Source organism: Theobroma umbraticum, unplaced genomic scaffold (genome assembly GCF_002168275.2).
Source record: "Theobroma umbraticum cultivar Fairchild unplaced genomic scaffold, ASM216827v3 scaffold_30.0, whole genome shotgun sequence".
Classification (NCBI taxonomy): Eukaryota; Viridiplantae; Streptophyta; class Magnoliopsida; order Malvales; family Malvaceae; genus Theobroma; species Theobroma umbraticum.
The window spans coordinates 2,220,863-2,244,164 of NW_018397254.1; the positions used below are offsets into that span (position 1 = coordinate 2,220,863).

The 23,302-nt window shown below is 33.3% G+C and overlaps 2 protein-coding genes across 5 annotated transcripts; both read right to left on the reverse strand.

Annotated features, from left to right (window-relative positions):
• Positions 1-3,424: 3,424 nt before the first annotated feature.
• On the reverse strand, positions 3,425-14,678 carry LOC110421429 (DNA topoisomerase 4 subunit B (DUF810)). Its single transcript, XM_089784036.1, is given in 24 exon segments — positions 3,425-3,520; positions 3,607-3,681; positions 3,866-3,972; positions 4,437-4,574; positions 5,099-5,183; positions 6,146-6,318; positions 6,763-6,880; positions 7,206-7,277; positions 7,909-8,001; positions 8,931-9,055; positions 9,058-9,088; positions 9,178-9,360; positions 9,441-9,524; positions 10,071-10,151; positions 10,419-10,649; positions 10,927-11,028; positions 11,151-11,360; positions 11,492-11,590; positions 12,045-12,212; positions 12,723-12,873; positions 13,018-13,084; positions 13,299-13,566; positions 14,026-14,090; positions 14,279-14,678. Coding segments are annotated over 23 exon segments (2,853 nt in total). The 5' UTR covers positions 14,457-14,678; the 3' UTR covers positions 3,425-3,520; positions 3,607-3,657.
• Positions 14,679-15,226: 548 nt separating this feature from the next.
• On the reverse strand, positions 15,227-18,990 carry LOC110421251 (Zinc finger, C3HC4 type (RING finger) family protein). 4 transcript variants are annotated; one of them, XM_021434819.1, is made up of 5 exons: positions 18,201-18,990; positions 17,481-17,600; positions 17,251-17,383; positions 16,061-16,225; positions 15,227-15,848 (listed from the first exon to the last, which is right to left on the reverse strand). In XM_021434819.1, the coding sequence occupies exons 1-5, from the start codon at positions 18,755-18,757 to the stop codon at positions 15,681-15,683; spliced, it is 1,143 nt and encodes a 380-aa protein (XP_021290494.1). In that variant the 5' UTR covers positions 18,758-18,990; the 3' UTR covers positions 15,227-15,680. The 4 variants fall into 4 exon arrangements, with proteins under 4 accessions (XP_021290494.1, XP_021290486.1, XP_021290468.1 ...); XM_021434811.2 differs by having other exon boundaries at positions 16,061-16,228; XM_021434793.1 differs by having other exon boundaries at positions 16,061-16,228; positions 17,481-17,603.
• Between the last annotated feature and the right edge of the window lie 4,312 nt (positions 18,991-23,302).

Consider the following 23,302-nt stretch of genomic DNA (forward strand, 5'->3'; position numbering starts at 1 on the left):
TTCTAGGCTTGCAAAAAAGAATATGACAACCCCTTTTGACATTAACCAAACAATTCCCATATCCAAGTTTTGGCGTTCTTTGGTTTGCTAACAATGACCACAAAGAAGAGAAAAAACGGTCATAAAAGTTTTTTCTCAGCATTGACAATTCGGTTGTGAATGTGTCATTAAGCCCTTTGCTAGGACTTATCATTGGGGTTTTCCTAATATGATTTTGCGTTCGTGGACTCTTCTTAAGGCGTTTGCTTAACCTTTGGATCATATCGTAGTGGTTAGTCTAATTCACTCATTTGTGTACCTCTCTCGACTTCTCTAAGCTAAATCTCTTGCCTCTGAAACGTCCATGGCTAGCAATTACCCACAGTTCGTAGCGGAGATCACGGTCTTGTCAGCAGAGAATCTCAAGAAACCTTCTTTCGCTCTCTTGTCCCGACGTTTAAGACCCATCATCTCCTTCTCCATCTCCAAGTTGAACGGCAACAACCCACGGGCTGATTACAAAACTGATGCTCTCACATCAGGTGACAAGTTTCTTGTACCGATAGAGGCCAACTTCTTTGCCAGTAGATGCTCTCGCATACATCTCCAACTACACACCAAAATGCTCCTTGGCCGCCAAGCTCAACTGGGATGGTGTCGGATCGGCGCTGATGATATTGGGGCGCCGCCAGTGGGCTCAGTCCGGTATCTGAGCTACAGGCTACGGTCTAAAGATGGTACAAAGTGTAATGGTATTGTTAACCTTAAGCTCAAGTTGGACAGTTATGGTTGCCCAGCGAACTCACGTCAGGAGGTGTTGCCACCAAGCAATTACGCCCACAGAATCAACTGGCCGGACGAGAGTTGATCGTTGATCACTCCGCCCACAGTTGCTTAATGTTTATAGTAGTTTCTAGCAAAATTCATGTCAGGGTTCAATCTTGTTTCATGCGGCTATCTCGTTCTCAAACTTTCTTTTTCTTTCACTTTCATTCTTCTTCACTAGAACCACCAACATCCGCTTTATAATTTGTTTGTAGGAAAGCGACATTAATGCTGAAAATACTAGTGGTACAGCAAGCTAAATGAATATGATAAACATCGTCTTGTTAGAAAGGCCATGTATTAAATTCCAAAGAAATACTAAGTGCGACACGTTAATCATCTGTTCCTTTCAGAAGAAACTAGAAGTGAAATGCTGAGCAGATAACTTCCATTCAGTGGGCATCATGTCACTGAAATATGCACCCCAAAAAGGGTTCCATGCTTTCTTAAGTTTTCTGTGTTAAAAAAGAAAGCCAAATGATAACCTAAGATGAAATTCTTCGTACACTTTTAAGAGTAGAGGGTAATTGAGATGGATTCAAGTCAAGCTATCACATCGTCAGGTAAACTGCTTAACTATTTCAAAACACAAACTTAAGATTCTCACTCCCTTCCAACAATTGCTTAATATGTAAGTCAACTGCATTGATCCATGCCGTTTATCAAGAAGGGGGGGTAAAATATTAAAAAAAAAAAAACAGGAAATGAACATTTGTTTCCAATTTAATCACTATTAAAACAAAACATGATACCTAGTTATCAGGGGCCTCTTAGTGTTCTGAATTTGTCTGGGTAGATTTACATGAATTTGTGCCGACAGCATTACATTCTCAGGCCAGTTGTTTACATGTGGCCTAACTAATGTTACCTTTTACTTGTATCGAACCACAAAAAAAATTGGATTTTGAGGACTAACTTGTTACCAAGCACAAGGAAACAGCTACAAAATGCTCTATTGAAATTTGAGGAAGACTTATGAAAGCATTTATAAAAACACCAGTCTGAAGCTACATTACCTTGCCACATTTCGGATTTCGTTTGTTGCGCCTTGAAGTTTCTTCTTCATTGACTTTAAACCACTTTGGCCTTTCTTGGTCCAGTGAATCGAGGTGCTTCGCTTTAGAACATCTGATATAAGAGGTGATCTCGAGGTTGAATCCCTTGATGCAGCATCATCATAATCTAGTCAAAAGTTGAACAGTTGAAATTTCAGTAGCTGAAACTTGCATTGATAACCAGGAAATAATCAGCACTTCCAACTCTCAGAATGTAAATTATTTCAAGATACCCTTGGGTAAGGTTTCCAGCTAAAGTTTGATGATAATCATATACTGCTTAAATTTCTAAACATCAACTGAGCAGATATTTAGGCCTCATTTCTTGACCAAAGTAAAGAAAAGAACAGAAAAATTCCTCCCTTTCCCTTTAACCAAACCTGTGATATTTCAGATTACTTCTTGATCAAAATAAGCCCAAGCAAGAAACGCTGGGATCATAACAATGGACTGCTTTGACTTACCATTAATTAATAAAAGTAGCCTGATAAAGTATGCAATCTTAAATGACAAGCATCACTCTGTTTCTTGCATAGCCTTTTCTTTTAATTCATTAATAGTTCTGAAATAAATTGTTCATATATTTGTTCGAACAACCGAATAGGATCAAATAATCATTTAGCATGTAAAAGACAAGCACTGATACTTTTTGCAACCACATTGCATAGAAGCTATCACCTGAAGACAGTGGTAGCTGATATTGCACTTTCAAGAACTTTGATGCCTCCCTGTCTTTCTTGTGGCATAATACTCGTACTAAAGTGTGAGCATCTCCCAAATGCAAATGGTCATGTTTGTTTGAATCTAGTCCCATTGAAATGAGCTCACTTGCAGTCATCAGCATTTGAATAACAGTTTCAGTCTGCCAAAATGCAATGATTAAGCTGCTATACTAATGATTCACTTATAGATAAGAGACCCTCAAGTATGAGCTAGAAAACCTGAAGAGAAAACATTTGAAGAATGCGTTCGGCAAATTTTGCTTCCTGTTCAACTAATGAGCGAGGAAGGCCCTCTCCATCAGCAATGAAGAATTCCTAGAGCAAATCAACACAGATCTATCAACTAGCAAAACATATCATAAAGATGACAACATCCTGAATACATGCAGCAAGTTTTGTGGAAAAGTTTGTTGGGTATTAACTATGGATGTTACTGACCATCAACTGCATATGCAGATGGTCACACAAGTCTTTCTGACCATTGGCTTCAAAAAAGCACATGGTCACCAACTTTCAGTGAAAGGTTAAGTACAAATACGATCAGCACCTATCTTTTTGCAGGAACCTGTTAACTGACATAGCTAGAAAGATCACCCTTACTCAACATTTCCAGCCAAGACATAATTCTAGGTCAGTAAGCAAGTAAAATCATAGCCACTGCCTCTTGTTTTACTATACCATAAAATGTGAGGAGACCATTTGAATAATGGCTATAGTCATTTTTTTCATTATTCAGGAAACAATTACTAAATATCATTCAGAAGAGATCCTATCATCTTGTTTACTTCAGGTGGGAAGATGGTGGGGTGGTGTCTTGCAGCTTTACAACAAAAAAACACAAACCTTCAGCATCACAAGGTCTTCTTCCATAAGGATGATATCTGAATCAGAAAAGGCACGGCAAGGGCCTCCATCAAGCAATACCCAAACAAATCCTTCCTGAATCATGAAAAGTAAACAAAATTAATACCACCAAACACAGGGCCCTAACAGATCAAAAGAGAAGCGAACACACAAGGGCATACCAATGAAGCCTGATATACACTTAAACCAAAAGTCTCTGACAGAATCATCAATCAAACACATACATTGTCCAGCACCTGCATTCAAGCTAGCCAATATTAACACAATATATCTTAACAGGGGTAATGAAAATTAAAACTAATGGAAGTGCCATAAAAAAGAAATTGTAAACAGACATACCAACACGCATAGGTGCTCAGCAGAGAGAGAGAGAGAAGGGGGGGGGGGGGGGGGGGGAAGCCGTCTACTTTAGAGTCTCACCGTGTCAAAGTCGGTAAGGAAATTTTCCAAGCGAGCACTTTCAACATTGCCACGATATAAATGGAACAGGAACACGTCTCTAAGATCCCAAAACACAACTCTTGTTCCTAGATGTTGAGATTAATAATAACAGTATTATGCATAAAATTATCTCAGTAGCTTACATGCCAAAGCAAAGAAGAAAAGGGTGAATAAACATCTTTTGGACGCTATATAGTTGATAAGGTTCTTTGTAGCAATAATAGATTTAGTATGCTAAAAGAGTGTGTTACCCGCTACACTAATGCCATAGTTCAGCAAAGATGTATTTTCCAAAAAGGAAAAAAATCAAAATAAATATAAATGATTTTTTAATGACAATCATTATATAATGAGACCTAATTGGTTTCAGTTAACAGATCTTTTATAGTTGAAGGTTCCTGCAAAATAAATAGACTTCAAAGCTAAGTTTGATCTCTGTCAAACTAAGAATTAAGTTTAAGATAAAGATAAAAAAATAGTTAGATTAGAACATAAATAGAATACTTAAACTCATATTTACAGCCCTTAAATGAAAATTCAACTGGCTCACCAATCAAGTCACAAATCTTTCTGCCAGTATCTTTAGCAGTATCCCTTATGATGTTAAAGGTGGTTACAAAGAGTTCATCTACTGCTTCATGATGTGTTAGTGAATCACTCTCCAAAATCTCCACAGGCTCTTCTTTAGCTGGATGAAACAAAGAAGACTATCAAAGTTATAGTAATCAACTTCACTACTTCAATTATCATTGGATATAACCAGCAAAAAGTGGAAAAAGGAGGGAATAAAAGAAATAAAAGATCCTTTTATTTTGGATATAACCAGCAAAAAGTGGAAAAAGTTCTTCATATCATCATTACGCAACAATCGCCTAGAATGTCCTTGAAAATCTCAACTGCAAAGTTTCTTTTCCCTTCAAAAGGAAAGTTTGTGCTGAATATGACAACTACTGTTAATGCTATTTCAAACTAGTCCCATAGTCCATCTCGTATAATTGATCATTCATCTAAATAGCCAAAACTAGTGCTATTAATTATTTAAACCATATCCATAATGGTGTGGTTCTCAAAAATCTTTTGACATATCTTCACCCAACTTTACCTAGTAAATACTTCTTATTGTTTGTACTATAGCTTCTACAGCTCATAGATGTCACTAGAGGAAATTAAAGGAAAAATAAACTAAACAAGATCTATACATATAGAACTTACCCTGTCCTTGATTAAGAGATGGCCTCACAAGTGCCCAAGAGTTTCGAATGCCATCTTCAAGTAGGCCAACCTGTTTCTGAATATACTGCATGGAAACAAGAAAAATGATGCAGGCATAAGTTTTGACAATGTACCGATAAGGTTAAATTGTGATACCAAGGCTATAGATATATCATTAAAAAAATACAAACTATTATCGAAAATAAAAGCCAGCAATACAGAAAAACATTGAGGAGAGATTAAAAATAATTATCTCAAGTAATAACACAGTTAAAGGCCCATTTTGGAATTCTCAAACTGTCAATCTAGTTATAAACCAGCCTTTAAGTATTGCATAGTCCAAATTTGAACGAGTTCTAAACCAAATCTTTTAAATTGTGTAACCAATTTGGTAGAAGAAAATCATGCAACTGGCTAATCTGGAGGTTTACAAACAAAAACGAATGTTTCAGACAAAAAAAATAAGTAAAAAAATTGAGTTATCCAAAAATGTTAGAATATCACCAGGACTAAATCAACACCTAATAGGTATGAGAATAAATACAACTGAAAACAAGTTACATCAAATACAAAAATTCTTTGAAGACAGGAAAGTAAGTTGGGTACGTTATGTATTGGTCAAATCGATCTCTAGCCTAACCTGAAAACCAGGTACCCAGATAACCTGATGATGAAATGATGGTTATTAGATTCCATTCAGCTTGAAATTTCTTGACCTGACTCAATGTAGGGTTAGTTCATACTAGATAAATTGAAATGGCAGGTCTTAGGTTGCATTCAGCTTGTAATTTCTGGACCTGAACTCAATGCAGGTTTAGCTCAGACTTCGAATTGTGGAAAGTCCACCTTGCTGTGGAAGAAATAGAATTTCAACTTTTATCTTGATGTGTTAAATTCTGTATGTTCTTAAAAACTTGAAACATATAAATTCCATAATCCCTAAGGATAATTTCTCCAACAAAGAGATGGCACCCTTATTTTGTTTGTTTGTATCAAAATGCATTATAAGATCTAACTATTAAAGCTTTTAACGGTGGTTATGCTTACCTGAAGGGTGTTCAGCCGGATACAGAGTTTAGGTATTGTCAATTCATTCAATCTATCAAGCACATTGTCTTCTAAAACTGTGTACTCATTCAACCTTTTCTTAATTATAGGAATAACTGTCTCAGTGTAACGAGTCAAAGGAGGGGCTGATGGATAGAGATGATTCTTCTCAACTGCAATATTAAACGTATTATCATCAATATGTTCTCTCTACATAAAATAAGGTAAACATGCGCATATTGACTTGAATGAACTTACAGAATACAGAAAAAGCAAAAACATTAAGGTTCTTCATTAATTGCTTAAACAATAATCTTGAAAGGGCATACAGAAGAACTCCATCATGTTAAAAACAAAACATAAGTAAATAAATGAAGAACAATCTTCCTACATAGCTACCATTAGCCATTTAATTAGACCAAAAGAATTAGCTAGATCTTAAAAGAAATATCAAGGATTTCAAAGAGAATGTAACTACCCCTTTGAGCATAGAGAGGTCCTGCTTTTAGCTAATAACAGTTAGAAATCACCATCAACAAGATAATTGCATTAACAATGCCCAACTTTTCCAAGCACAATGAAATGAGCAAAAGTAGGAAGCAAAATATAACAAATACCTAACTGGTTGAGCACTCTTGACAAATACCCATCCAAGCTGTGAAATACTATAGATAGAAGGGCTTGTAAATGTGTGATATCCAGAGGGAGATTCATCCCAAAAAGTTGATCCACAGTCTGAAAGTTAACACAGTTATGAGAGAGAAGCAACAAAAGAGACCACAACCAAAAATGTCACTACGCAAATATGATCCAACTATTGCCATTTAAATATAAAATAATAGAATGCAAATACACAAAAAGGAACAACTACACAGTTATTAGTATCTTCCCGAGTGGAAGTTGTTTTACGTTTTCTATTTAATAGTTGTATAAGTTAGTAAGAGTGAAGATTCCCGAGGCAAGGGAATGAGACGACAAAGAGCAACTTATAGAGATGGAAATTCCCATGTCTATAAATCACACAAGAGAGTTGCTGCATATCTAACCAGAAATGGCATACCTCCTCTAGTATCCTAAAAACTTCAATTATCGATGCTGCCTGCCTTTGATGAAATGACAACGGCTCCCAGTCCTGCACATGCCAAAAGACCAGAAGTAGTTCAAATGTTGTTCCAGGCTTCCAGTTGTTTTAATTTGAATCAACTCATGATGATTGTCTATTAATGGGACTAAGACAGGATGTTAAAACATGTTTTCATTGAACATCATCAAATCCAATCAAACATCCAAAAAAAATCTTCCTTACAATTTCCCTAGCTCTGCTCAAATAGGCAGGTAAGTTTTGTCATCTTGATCAGTCACTCATCGATGAAAGAAGCTCATGAGAAAAGAACCAAAATATATGCAACCACACCACAACTTTTGGAGGGAGTAAGAATGGAAGCACAGTGAAAGGGAAATAGAAAACAGATGACATTTTGTTTGTGCGTGTGTGTGCATGCATGAAAAAGCCGACTGCTGACAAAGAAAACAGAAAAGAAAAAACGATACAACAATATCAAAGACACAACAAACAAGAGTTAGAGACTAAGGAAAAAACAAGTTCTTTAGTACATCAAATGTTTCATTTTCTCATCTTTCTCTTAGCAATTCCTAACCCAGAAAAGGTACAACATTATACAGTCTCAATACAAATTGATACCATCCTACTAACCAGCAAAAGAACAAATTAAAAACATCATCCTACTCAGTCTGGAACCAACCTCAAGATCCAATACTCTTCCAGTCCATTCCAATATATGAGCATGCTGACCAATCACCCAATCAAGAATTATTGGCCCCGCGACTTTTTCAATCTGTAACACAAGGAAAATTAAAATTTAATTCTCCAGCTAGGCATCACGTCATTAGCTAAAGCCTTATAGGAAAAGCACTTTTTTCTGAAATGTTTGGCTCCAATTCCGTGTGGAACTTTTTCCAGCCTGAACAATACCATTACCCATGCTATTACTTACATTGACCTAAACAATGTTAAATTAACAAAGAAAATCAAATCCAAGACCATCAAAGCCCTGAATCAAAAACTTCTTTGATCACCAGAAGTTCAAAACAGCAAGCGAACCAATACCAACAAGCAAAAACATGTATAGGAAAAGCACTTGTTTTTCTAAAATGTTTGGCTCCTAAACATTTCCATGTGGAACCTTTTCCAGCCTGAACAATACCATTACCCATGCCATTACTTACATTGACCTAAACAATGCTAAATTAACAAGAATCACATCCAAGACCATTAAAGCCAGAATCAAAAACTTCTTTGATCACCAGAAGTTCAAAACAGCAAGTGAACCAATACCAATAAGCAAAAACATGCCCATATATTGTACATAATCTCTGATCCCCCCCCCCCCCCTCCTATTCACTGCTCACGTCATTCTAGAAAAAGACCTATAAAGCTGCTTATGACATAATATGGATCATCCTATATAAGATCCACAGCCACTCAGAAATGTAGAATGTTCAAAATATCAGAATCCTGAGTTTAGGAAGCACTAATCCTTAGAGAAAAATGATTGCTTCTCCATTAGAAAGAAAAACAAAATTGTAATCTACAAATCATGAACAAAAAAATATGGCAGAAAAAAATCAATATGGCAGGAAGAAAAAGACAGAAGAACTGAAAAAACACATACAGTTAAATGACAGCAGACATATAGGACAACAAACATGATTCAAAGCACTTAAAACTTGATAGGCAACACAGTATCAAAAAATGCAAAACAACCTGATAATGGTCCAAATATGGCCTGACAGAGTGGTGCGCTGTCTGTTCCTCAAAAGCAGAAGTATAAAGCTGGCCAAGTTTCTGATCCAGCATAAAAGCAGCAGGAAGTACTGATCTAGCCTCTCAGATAGAGATGAAACTCCCTTCAGGAATGGAATCTACACATCGACAAGAATAATTTCCAATAAAGATACAACCTACTAATTGACAACTACAAAGAGATTCTGTTAATTTCAATGGAACAAACCAGTCGTTGCCCATAAACACGGTGCAACTGCTGCATTGAGATCATTATAGATTCAGGAGACCATTGGCGAAACACTGGGAAAAATATATTCATCTCCCTCTCAGCAACCAGTCTTAATTGGTTTGCTAGTAGAGCCAAAGGATGTGTCTTTTCAATTTTAGATTCAAGAATGGATTTTGCCACCTAACAACATAATTCAATTAACTATCAATAAAGAAAGGGGAAAAAAAACAATATGACCTTGGATTATAAAAGAGACTCACCCGCCCAATCGCAGCTTCAACAGATCTCTCCACATAATTTTTAATTTTTTCACCAGAAGAACTCTTTGATCCATTCATAGTTAACTGCATGGAGGAAAATTGTCATTAGATATACATAAGGTCTGTCACCAAAATGGGATAAGACTTTCACTTGCTAATAAGTGTAGAAAGTGCACACCAAATCATCCAACTGAAAAGTGCTCAGCCATAAGAAAAACACAGGTTCATGACATGAGTTTGGTTAAAATTGCCCACTTACAAGGGAGGGGGGCGACACTAAAATGAAACGGGATGAAAACTATGATGGAAACAAGTCAAGACATCACCAATTTGATCCTCCAAACCAATATGGCCTCAGCAATAAGAAAATAGTATCATTAGTTTGTTGACTTACTGCACAATGAACCAAGTGAAGCTGCACTCAAACTTAGAAATTTAACTAGCAAAGCTCAAGCCATTGGTAATAAGCTCATATTTAACTTGAGTTTAGCTCAAACTTTAAATTTATGTCAATCTGAGCTTCAGTTTTTTTCCAGTCCAAACTTTTAAAAACTTATTGGGTTATTAATAACATGGTTTGTTAAACAACCAAATATGCATATGACAGAGTAACATCACGGCAGACTTAACCTTAATCTCAGCACAATTGACAGAAGTGAGCATTCCTATCGCTGACGCCAAAGCCATCACTCTTCTGAAGTTAACAGGTTTCTGGGAAAAAATGTTCAAAGTTAAGGGGGAAAAACCTCTGAAATTATGAGCTCATTTTAAAAGATGATATTGAAAGAACCCCCAAGCAGGTACCTGGAATTTTCACACATAATCAGCAACAAAAAAACACATAAAATAAATGTACAATTATTTAACAAACTGGAGTGTTGGCAAATAGAACCAAGGAAAGATTACATGCAATTTATTAGCCAATTCATATGGCAGAAAAATAAAGTGTAACCCAACCAACCTAAACTAGCAACTTACCTCACTGAAATGTAGATGATAGTCTTGTAGTCTACTATCACACCAAGTGCCTATGGACAGGAAAATAGCCTGCACCAGATTTAGGTTTGTTTCACTGCCATTGCATTTCTTCAAACATATTATACTATGCATATATTGCCCTTCATTCCAGTCATCTTCTTCAGCAGATACAACTCTCTGCAACGGGAAAACAGCATGCTCCAACAGAGTGCCTTCATCTGTGCCAGCAAACTTCAACAACAAAAGTAGCATTATACCAATGGTCAAAAGCTCATACCAAACGATATTTTAATATGGTTTCCAAGCATAACTAGGTTCGTAATTAAAGCGATGAGTGAAATGCATATAATTTATATGGTCCAGACACAACCACAAAAAGGAATTTTGAAATTTCATCTTTTGCACAAGAAAACAAAAAAAAATACAAATTATTCCTTTCACAATATGATGACTGAAGAATGTAGTTATGCAACAAAAAACAGAAACATTACAATGACATAAGACATACCTGTTGAAGAAGGACCCACCCATATAAAGCATTATGCATTTTCTGAGTGATGCCTAAAGTGGACCATGTCAGTTTGATAAGCGACTGAATTGCATCAGCTTCCTAGCATAATTTTAAAAGTAACAAACTAAGCATCATAAAAAGCACGAATACTAGACAATATCACCAAAGTTGTGCAAACGAAAAATCAAGCCAACAATGCAACTAAGGGTCTAAGGTGGTACCTCTATGAGTTGGCCTTCATCAAGAATGTCGAACATGACATAAAGTAATTTCTCATAAAGTCTAATGTTCAAATGATAAACAGCATGCCAGTAATAGGTTTCATTTTGGAGACCAAACAGCCCCTGCTGAGAGGAAACTTTTGATGCCACCTGTCTAATAAATGATATAACCTCGACTCGTTGAGAAGGAGACATTGCAACATCCCATTCCTAGAGCATCCGATGAACAAGAACATCCTCATTTCAAAATAATAAATAGGCGATAATGACAATTGAGGCTATTTCACTGATACATCAAAATAATTGTCCATGAATATCAAAAACCCACAAAGAAAACATACCTTTGTATCTCTAATCTTTGCAAGACAACTTTTAATGGTTAAACGTTCAGTTTCTGGAAGTTTAGCAGAGAAGTAGAGAAGTTCTTCTAACATATTCACCTAAAATAATAATAAAACAGCACAGTCAGTCCTATGCTGAAACTCTTCCATTTTTCACTCTTTGTAGATTTTAATAACTAGCCAACATTTAGGCTCAACATAAATGAACACAAACATACCTATTTCACATTTTGCAGCATCATTTTGGTAGATATAACTCAAATATACCATATAATAGCCCTAATGCTTCGCTAGGAAAGTACTTTAGGCTTAATCGCTTTTTATTGGAATACATTTTGATATCACCAACGTTGCCCAATGCACCATGATTTCAACGAGGTGATCCAAATAGCACATCCATAAGCCAGCACTGTTATTGGTGCCTCGATATGTTTAGCTTTCCAAATACATTATTTAAGTAGCATTGACTTATGTTCTTAGCTCCAACTACAAGCATATTTAGTTTCTATTGGGAAAAGACTGGTACGAAACAGTACATAAAGCTGATAATTACCTGTCTACTCTTCCATTGGATATAAGACTTTTCATTAAGAAAATCAGATCTGAAAATGCCAATAAGGAGCTCTAACGAGATCTGAGGAAGATCAATTTGCCCACATGTTCTTCTTGCAGCCAGATGTACCATATTTCGCCGAATGCATCCATCCATTGCTTCTGAAATCTAGTAAAGGAGCAATATTTACTTGTAAGATTTAATTAGCAATGCAAGAAAGATAAAATGATTAACAGTTGAGACAAAATAGCATGGTTAATTTGTAATTGACTAATAAAAGCTACTAATAATTGTCAAATAAAATATCTGAATAAAAATAAGAATCCTCATATTTTTCCTTATTCAATATTTAAGGTACCATTATTTACTCAAGATGACAGTTACTTCAATGGATGATAACTACAGTTCAAGAGTTAGAAATTCAAATGTTTTTACCAGCATGAACTCTATAATTACTAATGTGATTAACCCATGATTATAAACAGACAAAGATCAAGTCTTAACACCCACAGTCAACATTACATATACCAGATAAAGAAAGTTTTTGCAAGACGGGATAGTCCATTGAAAATGGATACTAACAATAACTTAGAAACTTTACTGTATTTTCTCAAACTCCCATACCTATATTCATAAGATATCAAAGCTACACCAGAAAAGAAAAGATTTATAGCTTGCCTGCATCTGTGCACGGATAGTATCAATAAGTTCTGATTGTCTCCCAGACAATTGAGGTTGCAAATGGGGTTTTTCCCTTTTACTCTTTAATCTAGACAAAAATTTAGAACTCTTATCCTTCTTTCTATCCTCAACTGGACAAACTTCAACCCTGATAACAACAAACAAGAGATAGAGACGGTAAGCAGACATCAAATAAAGAGGCAGAAATATTAGGATATATATCATTGGATTTCATTGAATTTACTAAACTAACTCACATTCACGCACACAGACAGAGAAAGGAAGACAGTACCCAGAGAAAAGCATAGATGCAAGCAATAACTCGTAGGCTGATTCCCGCAAATCATCATCGGACAATCCTTCAAAATTCCTGAAGCTATGTATCAGTTTATTCAAACAAGAAAGGACAGGACTCAAGAATAAAATATAGCCTCTAAGTATCTCTACCACATCGTGGGTATAAGTAAATACATGATAGGAAATAAAAACTTAGACAAATTTCCCACAATTGTTTTAAAAGTCTCAAATTAAATTGTTAAGCACACAAGAAATACAAGTTTATCCAATCAATACCTGTTTTCAAGGGGGGTAACCCAAGAGAAGGAATTCCAGAATTCCCTAAAGGTGCCCTTTCTACTGCTGTTTCTGCTTTGTGTTTCAAACCATAGTCATCCCCAGACATTTCAACATTCTTAAACTTGGAAGAATCAAGCTCACTAGATGAAGATGAAGCATGATTATTAGTTCTGCTGACGATAGTTGGAGGCACTCGTCGAGGAGGAGATCCAGCCAAATCTGGATCAGAAGTAAGAAAATACGAATCCCCTAATTTAGAATGGATCTGCAATTTAAGAACCAAAGACATAAAAAAAATAGCAATAATAGTAAAACACAGTTTCAGTCATTCAAGATTAATGTTTCAGAAACACAAGGACAGAGATATCCCCAATAATTTATAGCTTATTTTTCGTTCAGTGCACGATACCCTGCATCAAAGATCAAACTCAGTGTTTTCTAGACTCTAATGCCACAAGTTACACAATGAAACATAGAACTTCAAAATTATAACTCTAGTTTTTGTCTCCCTCTTGTTCCATGATTAAAGAAAACTATAGATAAGAATTAGCTTTAAGAACTCCTCATTCCTAATAATAGTTATACTTTTCGAAAACCTAATCTCGTATTACTCGGCAACTAACAAAGGAAATAAAAAGTATATACAAATTCATTCAAAGGCGTAGCAATAGTAAAAGACTTAAAATCCTAGTGCATTTTTGCAGGAGATAAAGTGGTTCAGTACCATTATTGGATGAGTAGATTCCGCATAGTACTTCTTAGTGGCTTCAGAAACATCGACGATGCCACCTGCAAATATTTCAGTATCCAAACACTCCTTTACTCTCAGAGAAAAAAGAAACATAAGAAACGTGACGGATATTAACAAAAATAATTCTACAAAATTTCAAAATACATTTTCCAGCTGAATTCCTTCTTTATTTTTCTTTCTGATTCCATTTTCTCGATAAATAAACGCGACGTAAAGGGAGACACACCGGATTTAATGCAGTGAAGGATGTAATCGGCACTGAGGGTGTCGAAGTCCGCGTCGGAGAGAGAAGGAGTGGAGCCAGACGGTGTCAGAACTTCCTTTATCAAACCGGAAGAAAACAAGAACTCCAAGAGCCTCCGGCGATCGCGACGGTAACATTGCAACAGAGAGTCCTGTTCCATCTCTCCGTCCGGTTACACAAACACAAGTACAACAAATCACAAATACAAGTTCATGTGTTATGGACTTAATTTTGAATTTTCAGATGCTAAAAAGAAAGCAGAAGCACAGGAGGCGTTTGCACTGAGGGAAATTTGTTTTTTCTTTTTCCTTTCCACTTTGGAGGGTGGAATCAAGAAATATGGTTTCATTACACAAGAAAATGTCTATTTCGGGGAGCGCGAAAAGCCCACTCCAAAAAGACAATATAGATGGCGGAGATTTTATCTTTTCCAGCCTTTTGTCTTCCATATTTTGCTTATTTCTACTTCCGCCATATGTATTTTGGGTATTTCATTTTCAGCCGACCCACCTTTTTATTTTTGTCCGTTGTTTATTAATTGTATGTTTGAATTATTAAATAAATTAAAAAGAAAAGAAGACCTACGCTGCCTAACACAAAGGAAAAGAAAATTTTGATAGGCTTTGTAACTTTCACAAAGAGGTGGCCGTCGAAGTCATCTGTGTTTCTCAATTATAAATTCCGAGAATCCATGGGGTTACTTCTGAAGACGTGTTATTCAAGAAACATGTTCATGTCGATGTCGTCAGGACACACTACAAACAGTCCTGACCGCATAGAAAACGACGGATCTTTAGATACCCAGATTTGAAGGAACACGGAAATGGAAAGGAAATCATCTCAATAGCCATGAAACTCAACCCCCATGCACTTAGGGATAGGAAGCTGATTTTCCCCCACGCAAAATACTGCTACATATGGTGGACATCATTCAGGCAGAAGCATTTCTTAACATTACGCACTTGGTAAATAACACCTCTTGCACTTGTTCAAGATGGTTTCACCTAAAACACTTTACAAATGAAATTCAAAATACAGAATGAAAACCTTAAACAAGGGTAGACCATAGACGCCGACATGTTCCTAGCAGAAGAAAAAGCAAAGTGAACAGAAGCAAACGAGTTCTTCAACTCAGTTAGTGCTTTAGATGCCCCAATAAACATTAATATACACAACAACTCCATGAAGGCCAGAGCTAAAACAAGCACATCATGACTGTCGCCAGCACTATGATGACAACATCTACAACTATAACCACAAGAACAACAACAGAATTGCCTGTATCAAGTCTACACGACATGCTGATGCTCTGCATCATAATTCTCTCAGCCAAAATAATATGCAGAGGCCGCAGATGTGACCACAAATAATTATTTCCGTTCTTCTACACTTCCTCATGGCTACTACTCTTTAAAATGTTATACTTGCAGAGAGGACAGGTTGCATTGATGTACAGCCACTTATCTACACATGCACAGTGAAAATGGTGACCACAAGGAAGTTCCCTTAGCTCAACTCCGTCATCATAAGGAGAAAGGCAGATGCAACATTCCTACAAATTAACCCAAGAACGAATATCAGTTGGCTACTTGACTTAAACTTTGTTTAAGTCACAGCATGACAAAAGGAATTATCACAACAACAAAAAAAAAAAAAGAAACAAGCCTAGCTTCATATCATATCATTTCCAAATAGGCAAATCATAGTAGGAAGGAGATAGGTAATAAACGGCATAAAAAACTAAAAACAAAGAGATCAACTCACTGCATCATCCTGTGAAAGCACATGTTCCATGGGGGAATCAGTACCACATTCAGTCATTATTCCCCCAACAGGTCCTTCAGCATCACCAGCAATCTTCTCATCATTGCCAGTTTTTCGATATTTGAATTTTGACAACTGATCAATGTCTTCCTTGGATGCTCCTTCCTGCTTCAAAAGGTTGTATGATGTAAGGAAAAAGAAAAGTATATCAAAACAGACAAAATAGAAACATCAAAAAGAAAAAACATTCCAACTAAATCCATCTTAATTGCCAAGAGCCATAAAATTGTAGAAATTGTAAATTTTAACTTGAGAGTGCTTAAATCTTTCCAGTCAAATGCAGAAACCAGTCTTTCTTTAAAAGTGCTTAAAGCATGGTCATAAAGTAAAATTCAACATTCAAAATGTGCATCATGCCAAAGTCCACTATCATATTGTATGACTTTCTGACAACAAACCTCTATCAACTTCACTTCAATCATGTGTTCTGCCAGCCATATAGAACATTAAGACATTGGTGATGCTAAACATGAGCTATGACCAAAATGACTTGAAAGATGAGAAAACCTTTCTGAACAGAAAAGCAGGAATGGAGCTTGGTCTACAGGTTTGCTATTTTCTATATAAAGAAACATCCAATCATAGCATAGACTCCTATGAAACACTTAAGCCAGAATGTATATGCCAAAAACCCATGAAATCCTATAGCCATAAAAAATTTACTCCCCTCAAAAAATGAAGTAAGAAACTGCATCAGAATGCGAAAGTCAGAGACACTGATTCCAACATCATCTAAACACAGAACAATCTTAAATGCTCAAAACATTCAAAGCAAATTAAATTAGAGAAAAGCACCATGCTTTTGCACTCATGTTACTTCTAGCATACCAGAAATTTTTCCATTCATAGAGCAGCCAAGCTTTCAAGATATGTTTGCCAGCCATTTCATAACAAAGATGTGAACTTAGATGTGATTACATCAACTACAAGAACAAAAGGAGGCCCTCCCCATACTAACTAGGTGATTCTCATGTCAACTTCAATATTTACTGACCATATTTACCTACATTAACCATCTCATTAGGAAATTAGATATTCAAGCACAAAATCAAGCACCAATTACACACAAACAAATTAATGACACATATACGATCATGATAATCTTACATGCAGCAGGAAGTGATAGTTACCTGATCTGCCACAGCATATAGGATTGCAATAATACATGGAAGACAGCAGCAAACAGCAATGCCAATGATGCATGCCAGTGCAACACAGAAGACAACAAAGAACACATCAAATCCAAGAAAAATTATACAAAGCCTGCAGAGAAATTTGCATTGAAAGAGTTAGGATCCAGTTACAAGGCCAAATCTTTGAACACCAAAAGAGCAGCAGGAAAAACGACACAAGAACTAACCAGTACAGCTGAGGGGAGCCACGTGCCAATGCTTGGCCACCTACCGATACCCAGTAGAATCCAATGATCCACCAGATGAATGAAAACATCGTATTTGCAGATTCCAGGTGCTTTGCAACACTACTGAAAACATCAATTTAAAATGGTTAGCCACTAAATGAGAGACTGCAGTATCATATACAACTTATGCTATAATATGTAAGGTTTACTATATCCAAGATACATTATAAAACAGACATATATCCCAAAGATCATAATTAAAATTTTCAAAAAGCTAACTTTACTAATGTCAAATGCATAGGGCAGATTCTCATAAGTCATAACACGATACAACTTGAAGGTAAATGATTGATTTGTACAACTTAACCAAGTTACATTGAACAGATAACTGAGAATTCCCAATCTGGAAATCTCTATCAAGTACCTAATTGCAATCTAGACATCAAAAGAAAACATGTACTAAGTTACACTTTCTGCAATTAGAGCCTATGTATTCCAATTTCCAAAATGACTTATGAAACAAACTGTCCCATTTCCTCTCCATATCCCCACAACCTAAAAAAAGAAAAACCATCATCTCACTTATCACTACAGAAATAATATCTTCCATCTCAACCACCAATAACCAATAAGAAGCAACATCTCCAAAGTAATCAAAAACTATCATTAACTTCTGAAAATCATCAAATACCAATAAACTCTTATCAATTAAAAATATACCTTCCACCATCCTCTTCCAACTGGGCCAATGTCACGTATTGCTCTGAATCCGCCCTCGATCCAGGACTCAAAACCCCTTCCTCACCGGCGTTAAATGGTCTGTGCTCCAGGCTCTGCCGCCTCCGCCGCCGCCTATACTCCACACAAACGCAAACCATGTGCAACAAACACTGCAAAGCGTACCCAATTATCCACAGCCTCAACGGCATATTGGGCCTCTCGACCCTACTCCAAACCAAAACCCCAACCGCCACCGCCACGAACGCGAAATTCCAGATAATATCGAGGATCACCACGGGCTTCGAATACGCCCAATCGCTCTGGCGCTCCTCGAGCTGCTCGGCGGCGGTTTCTCGAACCAGCATAGACGGCTCGCGCATCATTCTTCGGCTGCTAGCTCGGCGCAGGAACCGCGCCGCTTCACGAAGGCTTTGGCGACGCACCGTTCGACGCGCGGTGGACTCGTCCCGTGACACGCTGCTTGATGATGAGAGAAACGGCGTCGTGTCGATGATGTCATCGGAGGAGGATCGGTTCGTTGGAGTTGTCGAAGCCATCTTTGGGAACTCTCACGAAATTCCTAGAATGATTCTAATATAAATTTAAAAAAATAAGTGGATTTCAAAGGGCCTTTTAATTTTTATGCCATGGAAAAACGGATTAGCGGATTTTCCTTTTATTTAAATTTTGAGGGAATTTTGATAGTTAGGGTTCTGTGGAATGTTGGAGATGGATAGATGACGATGATGAATTGATGATGCTGATGAAAACAAACCAATGGCCGCTTGTCTTATTTTTTCTTATTATTATTATTATTATTATTATCTTTTTGGGTTTTGTTGTCAGGTAATGTTTGGTCCAGTTATTGCGCTACCATACCGTTAGCAGTAATTGATGTCGTCACTCGCACCTATTTAGGCCAATTAATTGTACATTCATTGTTCTTTTCTTCTCCTTTAAAAGTACTCGTAATTTGATAGGCAATTTATGATTTTACTACTAATATTGACAAATCATCAATCAAATAACGTGCCACCCTTGTATTCCCAGTTGAAATAATTATAATGCAGCCAAAGTTTTGTTTTATTTTCATTAATAATAATAATCGGATGACGAGAATCATGTGAGCCCGCTTTTTAAAAAAATAGCTTAATAAACTTGCATGTCAATTTTTTATCCTCCGAAGATGGTTATATTAATTTACATATCATAATTATAATTATAATAGGTATCTTCTAATATCTGATTAAATTAAATAAAATTAAATATTTCATAATGAGATTTGAGTAAGATTTTAATAGTAAAATTGCTATTCCTTAACGATCACATGTTAGATTATCTGAATTTGATTATAAATTAATATTAAAATTTTATTTTTTATATTTTTATAAAAAATTATAATGTAATACTTGCTAAAAATTATTATTTATTCTAAATATAATTTCAAACTTTAATACATTTTTTATAAAATAATTTTAAGTTATATAATTTAATTTTTATTAATAATATATATTAATTTAAATCTATGTTTATCTTAAATTTATACTTTTACAAATATTAATAATTAAATTCAAAGTTTAAATATATCAAAATTAACCAATATCCTATCCATCGTGATTCTTACCAAAGCATTTGATTTACCATAAGTAATTTTAAACAATATACTTAGTAATTACTTAAAACAACATTTTATTTTTATTTTCTTTTAAGGTTAGTATAAATGTGAAAGCTTTTCCTGGTAATTGACTATAGAAACAATTCAAATTCTTGAACTACCTTAAAATATATATATATATATATATAATTCTTGTACTAAGTTTTGAGTTGTGATTAATATTTGCCATTAACTTATCCATTGTCACGATTTAGCCTTGAATCTTAATTATATCTTCAACAAATCTCATTTACAATCGAGATATAGTTTTTATCCTTGAACACTCTACTATTGAGTAATTGAAATTACTCAGTGGATATATATATAGTTTCATATTTTAAATTTATCACTTTAATCTAATCATCTAGTCTAATGTAATTTAAATTCGGTCCATCGTTCCCTATTTTATGGTAATGTTGAAAATTAAAACTAATAAAATTACTAGTACAATGGTCAATGGATAAGAGATTATATTAATCAATTTTTTTGAATTCAACATTATGAATTTCATACATAAACAATTATTTTATTAATTGACTTAATTTTCTTCCTTTAACTGGGAGAATTTTCTAGAGGGAGGGATTGGCTAGGCTGCCTTAATGCAAACTTGTTCACTTTTTTGCCCTTTTCAGAAGCATGATAAAAAGGGGTAAAGAATAATACATAAGAGTTGCTACCTCATTTGCAAATTTATGCGATAATTACACAAAGGGTGCCTCAAAGATAAGTCCAAGGTTCAATAATCCAAGCTATATAAATGTTCGATATACCACTTTAATTATAAAATGTTTGTCGGTTTTCTCAATAAACTAAGACCAGTAATTTATGTCGGCAGGAGTAGATTCAGAAATTTTTTAAATAATGTCATAACATAAACAATAATAAGAAAAAGAACAATAAATTATAGAAGGTAATATTTTGAAAGAAGAAGAGTAGTTTAGGTTTAATTATAGAAAGTAATTTTTTTGAAAAGGAAGAGTAATTATGTATTAACGTTTTAATAAAAATTTTATCGTTTTATATAATATATAAATATTAGTATATAAATTACTTTTTGATAAATCTATTTTGATTTGAAATATTTGACTTCGCTCTTTATAAAATAAAAAAATAATAAATTTATTATTGTCATTAATATATACAAATTTAACTAAATAATATACTAAATTAAATTTTTGTACATTTCAATGAATGAGTGGTGTCATTCCAATGTAAGTCCATCCATATATATCGGTGAGGTTTAAGACATCTTAAAACTCTAAAATATAATTGTTTCAACTTAAATAACCTTTTTGAAAATAAGATGATTGGTTATATGTGAATCCAATAAATACTATTAAGACAATTCAAAGTAATTAATAGAATAAAACTCATAAGTTAATGATATATTAAATCAACAACTTTTTCTACTTCTTCAAGAGAAAGAAGGTGGATTATAAAGACGAGAAATAGAAATGGCATACCAAGTATAATAATAATAATAATAATAATAATAATAAATGAAAAGAGAAGTTTTAAAACAAATGTCTTTTGCCGCAAGTACGTGCCAATCTTACATCCGTGATAATTTTAGATCTAAAGAGGAGATACCCTTAATCCTTATAGAAGTGCATCATCAGAACTGTAAAGCAAGACTTGATAATTTTAAACACGATACAAAAAACTTTAAATATGCCAAACATACTTATTGTGTTGTCATATAAGTAGTGAAGTGAACACATTTATTGATGTTATTTATGTTAGATTTTATTGTATTTGATGATATTATTATCTTGTTATTATGATTGTTGATTTTAAATTTGACTAATAAATTTATATTTTAATTATATGTAATTTAATTTAATAGTGTATTAACTGTATTGAATGCGTTGAAAATTATATTGTATTAATTATTTAATCTTGTTTTTAATAATATTGTATCATATAAAATTTAACTTAATACGTTTAACAAACACATTAATTGTATCGTGTCATATTACATGATTAATAAGTTTATGTGTGTACATGTTTTAGATCTGAATTATGTTATGTTTGTGTTGACTTATATAACTATTAATATTTTATGTTTACACTATACGGTTTAGATACGAAAATATGAATTATCAAATCTACCAAACATGACATTTGTTTGATTAAATGCAAACTATGATGGTAAATTTACATAATTTAGTTAAAATTTAAAATTAATTTGAATATGGAATGTCTTTTGAGAGAAAAAAATTAAACTAATTCAATTTCAAATTCGGTTGGATTAATCAAAACATATGAAAACTTTCGGTAATGTGATTGCAGGTAATGTGATTGCAAGTAATGTGATTACAGGGAAAATAACATTACAGTGTTTGGTATGTAAGCAAAATAAAGGTTAAAATGCAGGGAAGATAACATTGCAGTGTTTGGTTTACAAGTATTTTAGTAGGAATATAATGTTAATTGTCAAAATTACCCCTAATTATTAAAATATAAGTTAATAATTTTATTATTATTTTTTTTATATAATATCATTCCTAAATATATTTTTAATATCATATATTTTATTTTTAATTATTTAAATATTTATATTTATTTTTAAATATTTATATTTATTATTATTTTTAATAATATCATTCTTAAATATATTTTTAATGTCATATTTTTTATTTTTAATTATTATATAATTTTTATATTTATTTTAATATATTTATATTTATATTATTAATTTTTATATAATATCATATTTTAATATATTTTTAATGTATATATTTATTTTATTTATTATTAAATTTTATATTATTATTTAATAATTTATATTTTATTATAATTTTATATAATCATTTCTTAAATATTTTTAATGTCATATTTTATTATTATTATTATTAAATTTTTATTTTATTTTAATATATTATATTTATATTATTAATTTATATAATATCATATTTAAATATATTTTAATGTCATATTATTTATTTTATTTATTATTATAATTTATATATTTATTTTAATATTATTATATTTTATTATTAATTTTTATATATATCATTTCTTAAATATATTTTAATGTCATATATTTTATTATTTATTTATTATATTTTATATTTTATTTTTAATATATTTATATTTAATTATTAATTTTATATAATATCATTTCCTAAATATATTTTAATATCATATATTTTATTATTATTTTATATATTTTATATTTTATTTTTAATATATTTATATTTATATTATTAATTTTATATAATATCATTTTTAAATATATTTAATGTCATATTATTTATTTATTTTATTATATATTTAATTTTTATTTAATATATTATATATATATTAATTTATATAATATCATTTTAAAATATATTTAATTCATATATTTTATTTTTATTATATAATTTTATTTTAATTATTTTATATTTTTTTATAATTTTATATAATATCATTTCTAAATATATTTTTAATGTCATATATTTTA